Raw genomic sequence first — 20,328 nt, 5'->3', positions numbered from 1 at the left:
GCACTGTATATATTCCATTAATGTAACCTAGCATATTCCAGCAGACACATCACAATCTTAGCTTCCTTGTGGAAGGTATCACTAAGCTGTCTTTTAAAGACAAGGAGAAATTCAGCATTCAAAGCAAAAGGGAGATCATGTGCAAAGTCACAGAGGCATAAGAAAACATTAAATTCTATAAATTGCAAAAACCTATAACATTTCATTGCACATTTCCTTTTAATTGGCTGACAGTGGTTAAGGTTAGCATGTCAAATGTAATTAATGATGAAGATCTGATTATCTAGAGTTGCTGAAAATATTTTTTTACAATGGTCCTTTGAAACACAAGATGACTTAGTTTAGGCAACTGTATGCACTAAAATAAGAACAACAATATTGTGACATTTAACCAGATTAGATTAGAACTTATGGAGGGTCTCGAGGTATTCTACCTATCTGTTAGATGCATTATCTTGAATCTGTTGGGCTGTGCTAGCTTCTGGATCCTTTTGGAAGGTTTACTTAACAGCACAGGAGGAGGTATATCCCAGATTACAGATTCTCTACCGCAGCTATAGTAATATTGAACCCTGCAAGTTGTAGAGAGAAAAGAAGTGAAACAAGCATGAATTCAAATTACCACTTGAATTCAAACACTGACACTCTCAGCTCTAGGGAAAGGGGCCTGACAGCTTATCCCTTTACTGCTGAGCTATTTTCTACGTGGGAAGAAATTAGAAATGGTTGCAGCCATCCCATTTTCAGCTGCCTTGTAATACCCTATTCCAAAACAGACAATTTACCATAATAAATAAATTGCATCTTTTAAACAGACCAAAAAATATACTAACATGGTTACCCCCATTAAGTTTTCAGCTGGTTTCTAATATCCTGTTCCAAAACAGATAACTTTATGTAATAAACAAATTGCATCTTCTAAACAAACAAAAAAGTATATTGATAAAGAGAACATTTACTGCTTTCAAACCAAATGATTTAACTTCTATATAGATACTTTAAATATATTTCCTATATTTTTAGTTAATAGCATGAATTACATTGATGTTTTTCTTTGTGAAAAGGAATTCTGATTTCAGGAATAAATTCTACTTTATTATGGTATATAGGTTATTTCATCATAATTGGGTTTTGTTAACTAAGATTTTATTTAGGATAAATAACAATACTGTTCTTTTCACTCCTGCCTCTCAATCTTTTCTTAATCAAGATACAGTACATCGTCAATGGGAAAGGAAGTGACATGGACTACTTTGGACCTGGGGTTAGATCAGATTGCAGGCCCACTTATATTATTTTCCTAGGAACTTCTGCTCCTTTAACATTTTCATGGATGTAGATCTGCATCCATATGTTCAGGCCTCAGTCTTCTGGTTGGTAATGTAAGTCTGGGAGTGTTTAAGCCCATATCTCCCTCCTGTGCTTGTGACCATCCAATCTGGAGGCCTGTCCACATACCACACATCTGCTCTCAGAGGGCTTGCGCCTGCCCAGCCCACGCGCCACTGCCTGACTGGACTGACGCAGCCACCCTCACCCACATACACAGCCAAACTCAGACAGGCAGGGAACCTCCTGTACTTCCCTGGGATTAGGTGATTTTGACCAATGAGGCAACTTCAGGTAGACCAGACCCTGGTAAGGAGTGTGGGAGGAGTGGGAGGAATGGAAGGAAGACGTTATTAGGCAGCCAATGAGCACAAGAGCAAGATGTGTTGCAGAATAGGGAAAAGGGTAGAAGCCCAGGGAGCAGGTGAGAAACACAAAAAGGAAGATGGGAGGACACCAGAGACATAACTCAATGATTCAACATTCTCTCAGCTGGGAACAGCAAACACCAAATGCCGTGAATATATGTACTGACCATAATACTTATGCTTTATGCTGTGGGCACCTAGAAGTGCATGAGTGAGATGGAGGAAATAATACATTTTATGGTGATTATGAAGATTTAGTGAGAGGTGTACATCATTTTATAAGTTAAAAAGCACTATTCAAATAAGATTTTATCGTTAACCAACTGTGTATTAATTTTACATTTCATGTGTGCATATCTTTTCTCCTTATAGATACTGCATATGGATAGAATACAGCGCTGCTGTCTTTCTATGCATCTCCACTCCAGTCATCCACACCCGAGTCTCACAATTCCATCAAGGTAGCAGGCACACTCAGCTTCCACCTTAAGAAACTACAAAAAAGAGAGAACCCTCCCCCCACAGTAATCAGAGTGAAGGAAATAATAAAGAACACAGCAGAAATAAAAAAATAATAAACAGCAAAATAATAGAAAAAATTGATGAAACCAAAAATTGATAAACTTCCAGCCAGAATGATTGGCAAAAAAGAAAGAAGGCACAATTTCTAATATCAGGAATGAGAGAAGGGGACCATCACTTGAGATTGGACGATATTAAAAGGACAATAAGAGACTATATGAACAACTTTATGCCAGCACATTTTAAAACAGATGACATGGATAAATTCTTTGAAAAACATATACTACCAAAGCTCATTCAGAAAGAAATAACTTGAACAGCCCTTGTCAAAAGTTTAGTTAAGCTTCTTCATGGTACCATTGCCTTGAATCCATTCTGCTTGGTCAAGCAGCCTACAGTGACAAAAAATCAGTCCCTCATGCAAGCACATGCCCTAGACAGCAGCCCACCAAGTCACAAAGTAAATGCAAGTTCCATTTACCCAATGGCCCTTGGTCTGTCTCCCCTGACTCCTAATGCCTTGTCCTCATGCTCAACTCCCAGAAGATTCCTGGGGAGCTTACCAAAGTCCCACTCTTTTGGTTTGAATTGGCCAATCTGGCTTTAGCCTGGAAATCCCAAAGCATTCTATCCACGGACCCCAATAAAAACATGTGCCCCAGGTTCTGCCTTTCTTTGTCTGGACTCTGCCTTGACCTCCCTGTGTGACCCCTTGAGGCATGCCAGGTACTTCTCTAGGACCTGTGAGCAATAAGCTTCTCTATTTCAATTTCCTCTATGACCTGCCATTGAACTGCAGTTCACCATCTGGCACCCTGTGCTCCACTTAGCAAGTGTTAATTTGACAAATTCATAAGAGCCTTATATCTATTAAATAAATTAAGTTTATAGTTAAAAATCTTCCCACCAAAAACCTCTAAGCCTAGATGACTTCATTGGTGTATTCTATCAAATATTTAAAGAAGAAATAAATACCAATTTTATACATTTTCCAACTCAATGGTAACAGCATTACCATGAAAAAGATGTTATAAAAAACAAAGAAATTACCATGAAGACATTACAAGAAAACTACAGACCAATATCCTTCATGGACATGGATGCAAACATGTTCTTCATTGGAACATGGACATGCAGTATGTGCATGTCTAAGGCAGCTTTCCCACTACAATGGCAGAGTTGGGCAGCTGCAACAGAGACTTTGGCCTACTTTATATCTTGTGCCTACCAGAAAAATTGCTGACTTTTGACTAAAGTTGTATATTGAAAAAGATGGAAAAATGGCCACCTCAATTGCTCTGAAAACCAAGCTTTAGATGAATAATAGTGTCTGCACCTTTTTTTTTTACTTTAACCTCCCTCACTGCTTACATCTGTCCCCACTCCCCACCACAGTAGTTCCTTAAAGAGACAACCAGCAAAAAGTCTAGTCATTTAACAAACATGTGCTAAAAGCAAATTGGCAATGGGCATCAAAAGCTTTGACAACATTTTTCTCTTCAGATGTCCTAATTAACTTGTGGTAATCAAGCATGTGGGGGGTTTACAAAATTCATAAAATTCCATGCACAAATAAGTTTATCCACAGCAATGTTACATTTGGTGCCTATCCTTGTACGATGCCCTTACTTTACTAAAATATAGAAATCCTGATAAATTAAAACATTATAAGATATAGTACACATCTGTAGTAGCTAAATATTAGATCTTGCTCTGGAAAAGTTTTACTGTAGCATCAGATTGGAAACATATAGACTCCCTAATCCTTAATAAATTTTGACTACAAGACTATTTATGACTTTTGGATAAAAAGGGATGGGTTCTGTGTTCATTTTTTCTAGAGACTCCTGATGAAATAACCTGATAACATACAATACTAACCTGTTGGGTATATATCTGTAGGAGACTTCCTTGGGCAAGGCAAGGTTCTCAAGTCTTTTGGTAATCTGAGTCTTCAAAGCACCATGGCGAACAGGGCGAATAGGGTCTTGATTTCCCCAAAATAGTATTCTGTTTAAAAAAAAAAGAAAGAAAAAATGTTTAATAAAATAAGCAAAAAAAGGAAAGAAATTCACTGTTAATGAACATCTTAGACTACTTCTCTACTAATTTTACTTCAGCTTAAGAACTATCTCTATTACAAAACTTTACAATTTCCAGGCATCAGAAGCAGATAAACTACTTTATGTAAGTTGAAATTAAAATAAGATTAGATGGTTTTATCTACAACCTTAACATGTGGTGATCAAAATGAACCTATTAGAGGTAGATAGTTCTGCTTCTGCCATCAGGTAGTTAACATGGCAATTTACAGTCAGTTTATCATAAAGTGGTCATGCCACCTCTCTATGCTGTGCTCTCACTTTGGGTGATGAACTGTGCCAGGCGGTCATACAATAAAACAGTAAGAGAGTAATATTAATATCTATTGTTTATAGAATACTTACTGAGGGCCAGGCACTGGGCTAAGTGCTGTACAGACATCAGGTCATTTAGTCTCTACAGCCCTGTGAAACAGGTATGATTACTGGGCAGGGTGTGAAAAGAGAGGGAGAAATCTGTCCCAGATTAACCTGACAAGGTGTCATAGAAGTAAGTAGAAGACACAGACTGCCAGAAAAAAAGACACCTTTCAGGTTGGGGTACCTATGAGAAATGGGAATAAGCAAGGATTGGGCAAAGCGTGTGCTGGCAGAAGCAGAAAGTCATGTTGGGAGTAATTAAGTCACCTTGCTAGAATCAATGGGGAAGGCCTTAGAGACCTGGCCAAGAAAAGGTAAAAAGTTACCTCAGTAACCTGACTCTGCACATACCTGAATTTGTCAACTAATTGAGCTTATCCCTTTAAAGGCCCCAGCCATTTTTTTATTTCTAATTTTTGTCTATATTATATATATTCCTCTGTCTCCAGTTCACAAGCATCAGCCAGACTCACTATTAGAAATGTTTATTAATAAATTAATATCTCCATGTACTACATTCTGCTGATTCCTTTTCCTAAGTATGACTCAACTCTGTTGATTTCTCACCATCCCCGTGGTTATCTCCCTTGTCCAGATCTCATTATCCATGTTCCTTTCTCCACAGCATTGTCAGAGTGATCTTTCTCTAGTCCAATCTGATCAAGTCATCTCCTTGTTTTAGACACTTCAAAGGTTTCCATTTGCTCTAGAATACAGTTCCAACTCCTCACTGTGGCTTACAAGGCCCTCCACAATTTTGACAAGGAGCCCCTTCCTCTCCACCCTACATATTCTTCCAGGAGAGAAATTATGTCTTAACCTTTTGAAGATTTCCCCTTCCACAGTTTAGTGTTGTGCACAACAGGTGCTCAATCAGGGTTTGGTGAGTGAATGAATGGTGAAAACTGGGGACTCACCTAGTGGTGATATGAAACAGAGATTAGAGAAGAGAGAATGACTTCAGGGAGAATAAGAGGCTAAAGCAGAAGCTTGTGTCCTCACCTGGTGGAAGGGGTCAGGGTGCTCTCCAGAATCTCTTATATAAGGGCACTAATCCCATTCATGAGGACTCCATGCTCTTGACCTAATCACCTTCCAAAGACCCACCTCCTAATCCCATTGGGGATTAGATTTGAAAATATGAATTTTGAGGGGACATAAAGATTTAGTTGATAGCATCTGGTAGAGAACTGGTATTCAAAAAAGTACAAAGAACTCTTAAAATTCAACAGTAGAAAACAAACAACCCAATTAAAAGATAGACAAAATATCTGAACAGATACTTTACCAAAGAGGATATAAAGATGGCAAATAAACATAAAATAGGCTAACATCTCATTAGGGAATTGCAAACAAAAACAATGAGATATTATTACATACTTATTACAATGGCTAAAATACAAGAGACTAACAACACTAAATGCTGGTGAAGATATGGAGCGACAGGAACTCTCATTAATTACTGGTGAAAATGGCACAGACACACTGGAAGAGAGTTTAGCAGTTTCTTACAAAACTAAATATGTTCTTACCATATGACCCAGCACTTCTAGGTATTTACCCAAATGAGTTGAAAACTTCTATCTATACAAAAACCTGCACACAAATGTTTATAGCAGCTTTATTCATGATTGCCAAAAACTTGAAGCAACCAACATGTCCTTTAACATATGAATGGATAAATGTGGTACACCTAGACAATGGAATATTATTCAGCACTAAAAAGAAGTAAGTTATCAAGTCATGAAAAGACACAGAGGAACCTGTTGCTAAGTGAATGAAGTCAGAAAAGGTTACACATTGTTTGACTACAACTACATAATATTCTGGGAAAGGCAAAACTATACATACAGTGAACAAGATCAGTGGTTGCTAGGAGTTTGGAGAGGGGAGAGAGAAGGAAATAAATGAATAGATGGGGCAGAGGTAATTCTTAGAGCAGTGAAAATATTCTGTATAACACTGTAATGGTGGATACGTGACTACGCATTTGTCAAAACACATAAAACTGTACAACTTAAAAAGTGAACTCTAATGTAAACTATAGGCTTTATTAATAATAATGTGGTGATTTTTGTCCATCAACTATAACTAATGTACCACACTAATGCAAGCTGTTAATGATAGTGGAAACTAGAGGAGTGGGTGGTAATATAGAAATTCTATTGTACTTTTGCTCAATTTTCCTGTACACCTAAAACTACTTTAAAAATAAAGTCTACCAATTTTTAAAAAAAAGCAGTAGAAGAACAGAAAAGAAGTGAAAATATTCAGGCTTTACTCAAGAGCTAAACAATAAAAAGGGAGTCCTGTAGCTAAGAGTGGCAGGATGGTGGGTTCAGCCTGCTGGAGATTTAGAGAACAGGTGTGCTCTAGACGGAGGCTCAGAGGCAGCAGAACCAGATGTTAGAAGGAGCAACCTGGAGGATGGACACAAGAGTTTCAAAGGAGTATGGAGTAACACCCTGGGATGGCAGTTTTCAAACCTGTCTGCCTACTAGAATTACTGGGGGAACTTTTAACAGTCCTAAAATCTAGGCTGCACCCCAAACCAGGCAGTTGGGATTTCTGGGCATGAGACCCAAACATTAATGCATTTTAAAGGTCTCCATGTGATTCTAATGCACAAGTTTGAAACCCACTGACTGAGGGGTTTGCTTTCCATGTGTTGACTCAACTGAGGTGATAATATTCACTCAGTGGATCCAGTTGAGCAGTGAGGTGGATACACCTAGGATGCAAGGTTAGTGGGCAGGTAAGAATAATACTTACCTATTTAATGTAAGGAATACATAATTACAAACAAAACTATATAATATTTTCTTACCTATCTGGGGTTCCCCATTGTTTTTTAGGCTTAGAAAGATCGTGCATTCTCTTCCTGGAAAAAACACTAATAAATACCAGCTGATTAATTCAAAGAGAACACTTATAAATATGGTTATATCAGATGACTTCTACTCAAACAAACCGCATGTGAGGGGGAAAAAAAAACCACAATATCTAGAAACAAGTATACAGGACACATGGACAAAAACTAGGAGGGGGTAGAAATGGGAAGGAGGTGGGGAGGGCTGGGGGTGGACTGGGATGGGAGTAAAAGACAGAAAACTGTACTTGAACAGTTAAAATTAAATTAAATTAAAAAATAAAATAAAATAAAAATAAATAAATAAATGAATAAATACCTATTTTCTCAAAAAAAAAAACAACAACACCATATCTTATTTGATGTGATTTGAAGAATTCTAAAGAGCTTAAAGTATTCAAAAATATTGTAGACCCAAAATTCTCACTTCTATATATAGTCAGAAAGATCCAAGATGGTGGAGGAATAAGTAGAAGCTACACTAATCTCCTCCCAGTTTCAATCTAGAATTACAACTAAATTGTAGAGAAATCATCTGGAATAACCAACCGAATGACAGCTGGGAGAAGTCTTATAACCGTGGAAAGACAGACAGAATAAAGCACTTTACCACAGCGTGACAGGTATGAAGTGCAGAGGAGACGTGAGAGGGCTGGTGGGCTCTCATGGGCGGCAGCTGAAGTTCCAGAGGGATAGTTCAGTGGCTCGGGGGTTCCCCCTGAGAAGTGTGGGGTCTAAACCCCAAGCTGGATTCCCCAGCCTGCATCACCAGAGCCAGAAAGGAACCCAGATAACATCCAGCTGTGAAAATTGGCAGGGTTTCTGTCTGCCAGAGAGAGAGGACTGGAGACACAGAGAGCCTCTTAAAGGGCCAATGCACAAATTTCATTTGCAACCATTTACCCTAGCTCTGGCAGAGCTGGGGTGGGGGCTGGGGAAGTGGTGGACAGAGTGAGAGAATTTTTTTAGTTTCTTTTAAACCTAATACTATACGCTTCTCGTCTCTTACTCCATTCTACCTTATTCCCTCCCTTTTTTATTTATAATGTAAGTTTTACTTTCTTTCTCTCTTCACCTTGTCTCTATTCTCTAATCTTATTGCTCCTACCCTTACCCTCTCAAAATATTTTTTCTTTCAGTTATTCATCTCATATTCATTTTTACTTTCTTATATAATAACTTTAATCTCTGTATACCTTTATTAATATTGGCTCATTTGCTGTTGATAGTGTGATTGTGGGTGGGGTTATTTTTGCAGGTGTGAGTTTGTTTCCTGGGCTGTTTGGTTTTGTTCTGGCAGCACCTGTACAATGGCATACATGACATGGTGGGCAGAGTGACTCTGTCAGCCAGCTGGAGGGAAGGACCCAGAATGACCCAGCAACAACCAAAACCCAATTACAACTAGAGAGCCCATGTAAATGGCATAAAGCCTGTCCTATCAAGTTCAAGAGATCAAGGAGCATGCACCACTGAATCCCACAGGTCTTCTACCACAGAAGGTCAGTCACATCATGAAGACAGGAAGTCAAAGCAGATCAATCTAAGAAGTGGAAACAAACAAGAAGAGTAACCTAAAATGGGGAGACAAAGGAACAAACCCCAATTGAAAGAAAAGGAGGAGTCCCCAGAAGAGTGCTAAAGGAAGGAAACAAGCAAACTATCAGACATTCCACTCAAAATAAGGGTTATAAGGATGCTCAATAAGCTCAGTGAGAACTACAAAGAACTAAAGGAAAACTATAAGGAACTTACTGTGAACTCCATCAGCATGAAAGAGGGCCCATAAACTATCAATAAGAGCCAGGAGGAAATGAAAAATACAATATCTGAAATGAAGAACACAGTAGAAGGAATTAAAAACAGGCTAGATGAATCAGAAGATCAAATCAGTAAGCTGGAGGAAGGTAGAAAACAAGTCCCAGACGGAGTCACAAAACAAAACAAAAGACTCAAAAAGAACAAAGAGTGTTTAAGGGAGCTGCAGGACAACATGAAACATAATAATATCCATACAAAAGGGATACCAGAAGGAGAAGAAGAGGATCAAGAGATAGAAAACCTGTTTGAAAGAGTAATGACAGAAAGCTTCCCTAACTTGATGAGAGAAAAAGTCACACAAGCCCAGGAAGCACAGAGGGTCCCAATCAAGATGAACCCAAAGAGGCCCACTCCAGCACATCATTATTAAAATGGCAAAATTCAAAGACAAAGAGAGACTTTTGGGAGAGACTCTCCCAAAGAAGGAAGAAGCAGCTAACAACATGCAAGGGAGCCCCAATAAGACTATCAGCTGATTACTCAACAGAAACACTACACATCAGAAAGGAATGGCAAGAAGCATTCCAAGTAATGAAAAGCAAAAGCCTGAAACCAAGGCTACTCCACTCAGCAAGGCTCTCATTTAAAATGGAAGGCAAAATAAGGCATTTCCCAAACCAAAAAAAAAAAATTCTAAAAGAATACATCTCCACCAAATCAGCATTGAAAGAGATGCTAAAGGTAAAAGGGGGAAAAATGGCAATGAATAAGTACCTACCAATAATAACCTTAAATGTAAATGGATTAAATGCTCCAGTCAAAAGACATAGGGTAGCCCTGGCTGGTATAGCTCGGTGGATTGAGCACAGCCTGCAAACCAAAGGGTCGCCAGTTCAATTCCCCATCAGGGCACATGTCTGTGTTGCAGGCCAGGTCCCCAGTGGGGGCCACATGAGAGGCAACCACACATTGATGTTTCTGTCCCTCTCTTTCTCCTTCCCTTTCCCTCTCTCTAAAAATAAAATCTTAAAAAAAAGACATAGGGTAGCGGAATGGATAAGAAAACATGACCCATGAATATGCTGCTACAAGAGACCCAACTCAGAACAAAAAAATTTACACAGACTGAAAATGAAGGGTTGGGAAAGAAATATTCCAAGCAAATGGACATGAAAAACAAGTTGGAGTAGCAATACTGATATCAATACTGATGTTTTATATTTTCAGTATTGATGTTTTGAAAATAGATTTCAAAACAAAGGCCATAAAAAGAGACAAGGAAGGACATTCATAATACTTAAGGGAATAAACCATCAAGAAGAGGGATAATATAATAAGAACCCCCAAGACTGCAATCTACAAAAGTGGGCCACCCACTCTGAAGATGAAGCTAAAATGTTTCAATCAGATTATCTATTTCCATATCACTCTCTGTATGTCACCTACATTGTCCCTCAGCCTTTAGTAATGACTTTTTTTCCCCTTAACAAATTGCCTTAGCTATGTTAGGAAAGTAATCCAAGTAAGCATTCCGCGCACACAACCACACAGCCAGACCACAGTATTAACAATGGGACACTTCACCTGATGCCAGTGTGATGGTGGCAGCAATCAGTCTTGGGAACAAGGAGCATTTGATACGACAATTATTTTCACCTAAGAGATTATTATTCCAGTACTAACACTGGGGTTCTGGGATTTATTATTTTAAAAGGAAATGTCATTTTCTTATCCCTGGGAAAGTTACTTAATTCTCTGAGCTTTAGTTCACTTGTTCAATAAGAGAACTTACTATGTACCAAGCAGTGATCTAGGGCTGAGGGTGCCTTGGTGAATAAAACAGTCAAAAGTCCTTACCCTCATGTAAGGACAGAAAGACAGTAAATGAAATAAAGTAAATATTGGAAGTAAAGTAAACAAAGTATATTGGATGTGAATAAGAGCTATTAAGAAAGCAAGTAAATGAGATATAAGGAGTATGTGGTGGGGAGAAGGTTAGAATTTTAAGTAGGGTGATCAAAGAAGGTATTATTGATCAGGCTCTATTTGAACTATGACTAGATACACAAAATTTCCAGGGGAAGAGCAGTGCATGCCAACAGCAATGGCAAGCACAAAGGCCCTGGGGCAGAGGCATGCCCATATGTTTGAAAAATAACAGGAGGCAAATGTAGTTAACCTCATCAATAAATGAAAATAACCATATCCATCTCAAAGAGCTGTGTGTCCAGCACATTATAACCACAGAGTAGGTACTTGTTAATGTCCCTTCCTTTTTCCTTTTCCTCCCCAGCAGCAGGTAGTATGATAGTTTGGTTAAAATAGATAGCTTGTTTAAAATAGTTTGTGTCTTATATAGGAAAATCCTGGAACTATCAGTAAACAGGTAAAGTGATACATTAAGATTGTTTTAGTGCTTGAGGAGGTTGCTAGCTAAAATACAGGTTTGAAGGTAGTAAGAATAATATTCCAACTCCACACCCTCCTCCCCCCACTGCATACTCTGGACTCTTCTAACTCCCCCCTTTCCAATTGCAACTAATCTATTTGCATTTTTTTTTCCCTCAGGACTCTGCTTTGTAATTCAAGATTTCTCAGCCTAAAATTCCCAAATCTTTGTGGGATCTATGAAGATAATAATGGGAGCTCACAATCTTTAGAACCTTTCAAAAAGTCAAATGGAATTCCACACCATCAACAGTCAGGCTTGTAGAGACTACACAAAATACCAAATTTGTTTCTGAAGTATATCATCTCCATACGTTACCTCATGCTGACAGAAGACTGATTAATACTTATAGGTGCCCTTAATTAAAAAAAATTAACTAGTGTAGTTTGTTTTGTAAAGAACAACAAAAAATCTTTCAAAACTTGAGATTGTACTAATGGGTAGAGACAATCAAAAGATTATTTGGTGGTAAAACATTTGGAGATCTGCTATGCAATTGACATAATGCAATCCCCAAGTCATGTTTGTTAGTATCTAGGAACAGTGAAGATACTGTCAATTGCAGGAAAAACAAAATCCTCATTCAATAGAGGAATGGTTTTACCATGCAGGTACCTCATGGGCTCTTCTGGGATAGCCTGAGCCAACTTTCCGGGGAGGTGACTAGGTACAGGAGAAAGAAACTCACAGTTACAGACAAACCATCTTATTACATAAAAATCTTTTCAAGCAAATTAGACTCTGGCTTACATCATCACCTCCAACTCAAGATTTCCTTCATCACCTTTTCTTTACCCGCTAAATAATGTTTTTTATTGTATCATTTTATACAAGACCATCGAAAGTTTCCTAGTTTCCAATAGATATTTAAATTGGATTGTTATTTCAGTAAGAAATAATCTCACTAACATTTGTTAATTCTGTGTGGAGATCTAACACCTCTCCTTTTCATTCACCTATTGTGCATTATGTCACCATAGCTACATCTCCAGCCTGCATCGCTTCATGTTAACACAGGCTTCCCTTGCCTGTAGTACTGCATTACCTCACAGTGTCTAGCCATGATCCTGTGCAGAAATAAAAGAATGTGGCTGAAAGATTTCAACTCTCAAAGGAACATATTTTAAAAATAAGGATTACATTGCTGTCATGTGTTTTCACTGATAATTATTATTCTCCTATAGTTTGCCAATAGCTAAGAAAGTTTTTAAAATCTTTACCTTGGGTGTAAAGCAATAAATATACATTTATATAGCAATAATTATGGAAACGATTTCACATCTGAATTGATGGGATAGTTCAAATAATTCTTTCATTCAAGATGGTGTTTTACACTGAACTATTTTGTTTATGGTCAGAAAATATTTCATAACAATAAGGCACAGCACAATTCTTCAACAAAAAGTTTTCAGAGAATGGGGACAGAGATAGGTAATGGAGATAGCACAATTTTGTCATAGAATCAAACCAAATCAACCAAACAAAAGCAAGAATCAGTATAATAATTACAATTAAAATAATAACAAAGATATTTAAAAGACACTCTCTAAACAATATTAAAAAAAAAAGTATAGCTGGTGTGGCTCAGTGGATTGAGTGCCAGCCCGCAAACCACAGGTTGCCACGTCAATCAGGGCACATGCCTGGGTTGCAGGCCAGGTCCTCAGCTGGGGATGTGGGAGAGGCAACCCACATTGATGTTTCTCCCCTTCTGTTTCTCTCTCCCTTCCTCTATCTAGAAATAAATAAATGAAATCTTTAAAAAATATAAAAATAGTTTTAAAAATGTAAAAAGTATAAACACTTACTAGGTAAACCATGGCTCTATTTAGCCACAGGAGAGTTTGCTCACTCAGCATATGTTTATTTTAGTGATGTGGTATTTTAAATGGATACTTCTCTGAATTTCATTTTCTCAAAAATTTAGTTGATTATATCTGCACTATTGACGTCTCAGGATTCTTGTAAGAAAAAAATTTTTTTAACTGCCAAGCATTACATGAAAATAAAGTAGCAGTTCGATCTGACCTTTAACAGGATCCTAAACAATAAAACAAACAAACAAGCAAAATATAACCAAAGACACTGAAATAGAGAATAGACTGACAGTGACCAGAGGGGAGAGGGGAGGGAATTTCAGGGGAATTTCAGGGGAATTTCAGGGGAAAAGGGGAAGGGTTTACAGGAACAAGTACAAAGGACACAAGGATAAAAACTAGAGGGGGTGGAAATGGGAGGGAGGTGGGGAGGGATGGGAAGGTGGGCTGGGATGGGAGTAAAGAACAGAAAACTGCACTTGAACAACGATTAAAATAAAGTTTTTTAAAATTTTATTTACAGCATAAATAAATAAATAAATAAATAAATAAAGTAGCAGTTTAACTGCCTGAAAGGAGAAAAAAAAAATTGAAAGCAAAATACATAGAAAATGCAAAATAAGTCTAAATAATAACAATATATGTAAATGTTAAAAATAACAATAAATATGAATGGTTTAACCCACTTATAAAAAGAGTGGATAAAAATTAAATCTGATTATTTATTTCTCATCTATATGAACCACTGATAAGAATGCTTGGTATTTGGTATTTCTCTTTAATGATTCTATTCTGAAACCTCTTGTAACCATATCTTAGCCAAACCAAGAGTAAACATCTATTTTTCAGAAGATACCTATTTTGTACATTGTATGTGCATACATGTACACAGAAACATGTTTTTTATAAAGGGCATTTTCTTGAAATGTCACTAATCATTGTACTTGAATTAGAGTCGGGGGGAGTGGAAAACATTGACATGGAGCTTCACAAAATCTATGATATGGGGTCATCAATGCAGAATCCCAAGTCCCATGAAGGTTCATACCTACTATGTGACACCTAGTATTTAGCAAATAAGTAAAACACTGCAAACAGAAGAGTTTTCATGCATCTCCTCTCCCCTTCTCATTTCGTAATCTCTATCTTTCTCTACTTTCTTTTTCCCAAAGGAACTGTCATTAGAAAAGGGCTTTATGATGAAGGGAAAGCACAGGAACCTTCTCAAAAACCCCTAGTTAGGCTTTCGCATCAAATGCCCCCAATTGAATTTGTTCCATTCAGCTAGGCTGGTCCACTGAAGTCTGGAAGAATGGTACTGTAACTATGGCCTTACCATTTCCTTAAAAACTCACGGGGAACAGCATCTGCAAAAATGAAAAGCAAATGTAAAAATTAGCTTCAATAAGAACCAAAGATATATAGGGATAGTATCACAAATCAATAGCGAAAGGAGCTAGGGAAAAAGAACTATAGGGGAATGGCCAAGTTAAATGTGACACATTACCGAAATAAACCACAGTTCATAAGCCACCATTGAGGAGTTAAATATTTTTCTAAGTTGAATTAAAGCAAAAATAATAGAATATCTACCCAATCACTGGATTTTAATCTGAGTTGAAGGTGACAAAAGACATAGAAGAGCCCTGGCTGTCGTGGCCCAGTGGCACATGCCTGAGTTGCAGGTCAGGTCCTGGGGACGTGCAAGAGGCAACCAATTGATGTTTCTCTCACACATTAAAGTTTCTCTCACTCTCTTTCTCCCTCCCCTCCCCCATCTCTGAAAATAAATAAATGAAATATTTTTTTAAAAGACAGAGGAAAAATAATAATACATTAAAATATTTAAAAGTTAAAACTTTTGTATGTCAAAAATTAAAACTTGAAGAGTTTAAGAATTTGGAGAAATATTTGGCAGTAAGTATGATAATTGCTAACAGTCTTAATATTTGAAGAATATAAAAGTATAGATAAATAAGAAAAACACTAAGGTAGATGTTAACAGTTAAATGGACAAAGGATAGAATTGAATTCATGTATAAAGACATATAAAGGGCTAATAAACATAAAGTTCAAATTTGCTTGTAATCAAAACTGCAAATAAAAATGAGGTATTTTTTAAACTATCAAACTAGCAAAAAAAATTTTTTTGCAAAGATAATTATGCTGAAAGGATAACAAGAGGCAAGTACTCTTGGTACTGCAGATGAAAATTTAAATTAGTACACTTCATAAAAAATAACTTGGCAGAATGAGTCAGCAGTGCTTACATTCCTTAATCCAATTCTACTTCTAGAAATGTACCCTAAAGAAATAATGCCAAGTGTGGACAAAGATTTATGTGCGAAATTGTTCATTGCAGTATCTTTAACAGTGGAAAACTGGATACGCCTGAAATGTCTCAAACAGAGTAAGTGGTTGGTTAAGCAAATTAAAACTCACATTTAGAAGGGGTTTTTTAATGTAGGAAAATGTACAAAATCATGCAGGCCAAGTTGTGCAAATGCTTATTCTAATGGGCCTCATAATGATAGATTTTTCTCCATCATTTCTGTTTGGGAGTTTTTCGTTACATCTGAAATAACATTTTCTACCCTCTGGAATGTTTTGGGTAAAGGAGAGTGGGTGTGCTCTGGCATCAAACAGACATTGCTCAACCCCTAGTTTTGTTAGTTACTCAGCTAACTAAAAATCTTGGGCAAATTACTTAACTTCTCTGAGACTCAGTTTCCCCTTCTCAGATAGAAGGATCATAAGTAGGTCTGTGTAAAGGTCTGTGGCATATATGAAAAGCACCTTGCATAACGTAGATGCACATAGATGAATGGCAGTTAGAATTATTAGTTACAACCTCATTGTACCAAAGGAGATGTAGGAAGCACTCCCAATATCAATTGGGCTTCTATGTGCAACTTGGTGTCAGCTGCTGAGAGAATAAAAATGAGTAAGATGACTCTCTCCTCTCAAGGAATTTACAGCCTGGTAAGAGATAGGCTATGAACTTCTTTTTAAAAGCACATGTAATTTTTGAAATTGGATATTTTCTATTATTCTACTTTTTAAGGCTAAACTGGCTCAGACCTCAGGAAAAGATGAGAGTTGCCTATGAAAATGCCCCCGTGTCCAGCCTGGCTGACATCCATGAAAGTCGCACACTTGTTCTGTGGGTTTTCATGTGTTATTCCCACATGTGGCTGCAGCTCTATCTGTACAGGTCAGAGAGTCAGGATAACACTGAATCAATCCTTAAACATCCTCTGCAAATACTGCTGACATGAACCACTGATGCTCCTTCCTCTTGCCCTTCCATGCTACCATTTCTCCCACAGGTTGGACTTTCCCTGTGTATTTCAGAGACACACTTTTTATGTTATCTCAGCTCTTAAGTGGCTACTGTTAGCTAATGTTCCAAGAAAAGCAGTGGCACAATGACTTCCATATTTGTCTATACATTAGAATCACCTGGAGGATCTTTTAAAAATTGCCGGTCTCAGGCTAAACCCTAAGCCCATTAAATCTGACCTCTGAGGGTGTGATGGGCACCAGTAATTTTTGAAGGAGACAAGTTTGAGGACTACTTCAATACTGTTTAGTGGCTAGGACACGAGCTCTGGAATCAGACTGCCTAGAACCAAATCCTGGCTCTGACCTCCGATCTCACAAGTTCACCTAAGCTCTCTGTACCTTACTTTCCTCATGTTCTTACCTCAAAAGGCTGTTGTGTGAAAGTTAAACAAGGTAATACATGTAAAGCACTCTGCCTAGTGCCCAACACATAGTACACACACAATAACTGGTAGCTTTCATTAATCCTAAAAATTCAATAATTAAGATTTTGTTTAAATTCCTATGAATTAAAAAAAAGTGTTTAACTGTTAAGTATAAGTAACTGGGGCTTCCAGGCAAGGTGGAGGCATAGGTAGACACGCTTCACCTCCTCATGCAACCACAGAAAGAATTACAACCAGATCTCAAAACAACACCCAGAACTGTCAGAAAATTGAGCTTTATGGAAGTCCAGTGTCCAAGGATTTAAAGAGGCCGCATTCATCCAGATGGGTGGGAGGTGGAATCAAGGAGGTAGGAGGAGGGGTGGTGTGGTATGGACTAGAGGCAGCCATGTCCAAGCCCATGGTCCCATGTTCCTGTGTGGTGGATAAAAATCAGGAGGGTTTACTCCAGGAGTGAGTGATCCCAGCCCCAGGCCAGCCCACACAGCCCAGGGTTCCAGCACCAGGGAGATAAACCCCCAGTACCTCTGGCTCTAAAAACCAGTGAGGGTTGGGCGGTGGAAGAAACTGTTGGATTTTCGCAGCTTAAAGGGTCTGCATAGACTTAGAACACATGCAAACCCCAGGGCAGCAGCTGGAGGGTCACCAAGTGCATACAGAAAGTCGGTGATGTGACTAGAAATGGGGCAAGTGCCAGGAGGCACTCTGACCTCTGGAGGCCAGACCACAGCATTGTCCCCTCTCTCTGGCCTGCCCCCAACAAGTGGAGCTGCGGAGCAGTGAAGTGGGTTGCCAAGAACTGGCAATTACCTAAGGCTCCATCTCACACAATTTACAGGTGCCTTTGCTACACAGGCCACACTACTAAGACAGGGAGTAGAAGCAGCTCTACCCAATACTCGGAAACTAACATAGGGAGATTGCTGAATTGAGGAGGCAAGGAAATACAGCCCAAATGAAAGAATAGAACAAAACCCTAGAAAAAGAAATAAATGAAATGGAGATAGTCAACCTGTCAGATGCAGAGTTTAAAACTGGTAATAAGGATGCTCAGATAACTCATTGAGTACAGCAAAAAAAAAAAAATGAAGAAATTAAGGTTATACAAAGTGACATAAAGAAAAATGTACAGGGAACCAACAGTGAAGGGAAGGAAGCCAGGATTCAAACCAATGATTTGGAACAAAAGGAAGAGACAAGAATTCAAAACAAAAACAAAAGCAAGGAGAGGCCTAGGAACCTCTGGGACAACTTTAAATATACCAACATCTGAATCATAAGGATGCCAGAAGGAGAAGAGAAAGAGCAAAAAATTGAAAACTTATTTGAAAAAATAATTAAAGAAAACTTTCCTATTTGGCAAAAGAAATAGTCATACAAGTCCAGGAAGCACAGAGAGTCCCAAACAAGTTGGACTCATAGAGGACCACACCAAGACACATCATATTTAAAATGCCAAATGTTAAAGATAAAGATAGAAAGTTAAAAGCAGCAGGGGAAAAACAAATAGTTATCTATGAAGGAGTTCCTATAAGACTATTAGCTGATTTCTCAAAAGAAACTTTGTAGGCAAGAAGGGACTGGTAAGAAGTATTCAAAGTGATGAAAAGTAAGGATCTACAACCCAGATTACTCTATCCAGCAAAGCTATCATTTAGAATAGAAGGGCAGATAAAATGCTTCCCAGATAAGGTCAAGTGAAAGGAGTTCATCACCACCCAGCCCTTATTATATGAAATGTTAAAGGGACTATTTAAGAAAAAGATAAAAATATGAACAGTAAAATGACAACAAACTCACAGCTATTAACAACTGAACCTAAAACAAAAACAAAAACTAAGCAAATGACTAGAACAGGAACAGAATCACAGAAATGGAGATCATGTGGATGGTTATCAGTGGGGGAGTGGGACAGGGAGAGAGGGGGGAAAAGGTACTGGGAATAAGTAGCATAAATGGTAGGTAGAAAATAGAGAGGGGGAGGCTAAGAATAGTATGGGAAATGTAGAAGCCAAAGAACTTATATGTATGACCCATGAACATGAGCCAAAGAGGGGGAGGAATGTAGGTGGGAGGGAATGTGCAGGGCAGAGGGGAATGAAGGGGAGAAAATGGGACAACTGTAATAGCATAATCAATAAAATATATTTTTAAAAAAGTTTAAGTAATTGTTAAGGACCCATTTACTACTAAGGGTCCTAACTATGAAAATAAGTATTAGTGAGATGACAACCTCCTTGTGAACATGTATTCACATGTAGTTTTATTGGTTTCTATATGTATTTATACCTTCCCCTCATTTCTAAAAAGATTTGAGGTTGCTTACTACATAAACACATATACTACAATAGAATATTATCTGTTTCAAGATGAAAAATTCAAAGACAGAAGTAGACAAATAGTAGAAGGAGAAGAGAAAGGAAAATAAAATTAAACAAAGAAAGAATGTGCAACGAAGCCCAGTATAGTTGCAACTGAGCATTCTATCATTGGAAGCAAAACACACCAACTTTTTCTAATATTGAAATCTGAGAGAAATTTCTCTTGTGAAGTCTCATTGGTATCATACAGGCATAAAATAATCAGGCAATAATAGAAAATGAAAGAATTTTATTTTCTTATTTTTCCCTTCTTCAAACTTGACTCTTCATGAAACCATGAAAGTGTTTCATGAAACAAAATTAAATTAAAAATATAAGAATGTTTCCAGTAAAATGCCACAAGTGACTGAATATAAGGCAAAATTCTTCCAAGTATTATTCCTCAGAAAAGATGAGGTTACCTTATATGCAATTTCTTACAAGAAACCCATCTTATGAAGCACTTTCCCAATTAACTGATTTCCCCACAAAGTACTGGTCAAGGGGAATGTGTTTGCCTGAAACAACTTCAGTAAATGCTAGAATGGAAAATGTACAGAGATGATATTGTTCTGATATTAGAGAAAAGCTTTCAGGCTTTTCATTATTAAGCTCTTAGCTGAGGTTTTGCCATAGATGGCCTGTATTATGTTGAGGTAC

At 37.8% G+C, this 20,328-nt stretch overlaps 1 protein-coding gene across 1 annotated transcript in view; it reads right to left on the bottom strand.

Annotated features, from left to right (window-relative positions):
- Positions 1-20,328, bottom strand: part of THEGL (theg spermatid protein like) — a 41,607-nt gene that overhangs the window by 16,733 nt on the left and 4,546 nt on the right. The window contains exons 2-5 of the mRNA XM_045834037.1: positions 14,914-14,944; positions 7,509-7,574; positions 4,092-4,229; positions 435-572 (exon numbers count right to left, since the gene is read on the bottom strand). Coding sequence (XP_045689993.1) covers positions 435-572; positions 4,092-4,229; positions 7,509-7,574; positions 14,914-14,944 — 373 coding nt within the window. The remainder of the gene's footprint in view (positions 1-434; positions 573-4,091; positions 4,230-7,508; positions 7,575-14,913; positions 14,945-20,328) is intronic.

This window comes from Phyllostomus hastatus, unplaced genomic scaffold (assembly GCF_019186645.2).
Source record: "Phyllostomus hastatus isolate PE091 unplaced genomic scaffold, TTU_PhHast_1.1 phas_contig_196, whole genome shotgun sequence".
Classification (NCBI taxonomy): domain Eukaryota; kingdom Metazoa; phylum Chordata; class Mammalia; order Chiroptera; family Phyllostomidae; genus Phyllostomus; species Phyllostomus hastatus.
The sequence above is the reverse complement of the archived record's forward strand: the minus strand, read 5'-3'. Positions and strand labels throughout refer to the sequence as shown.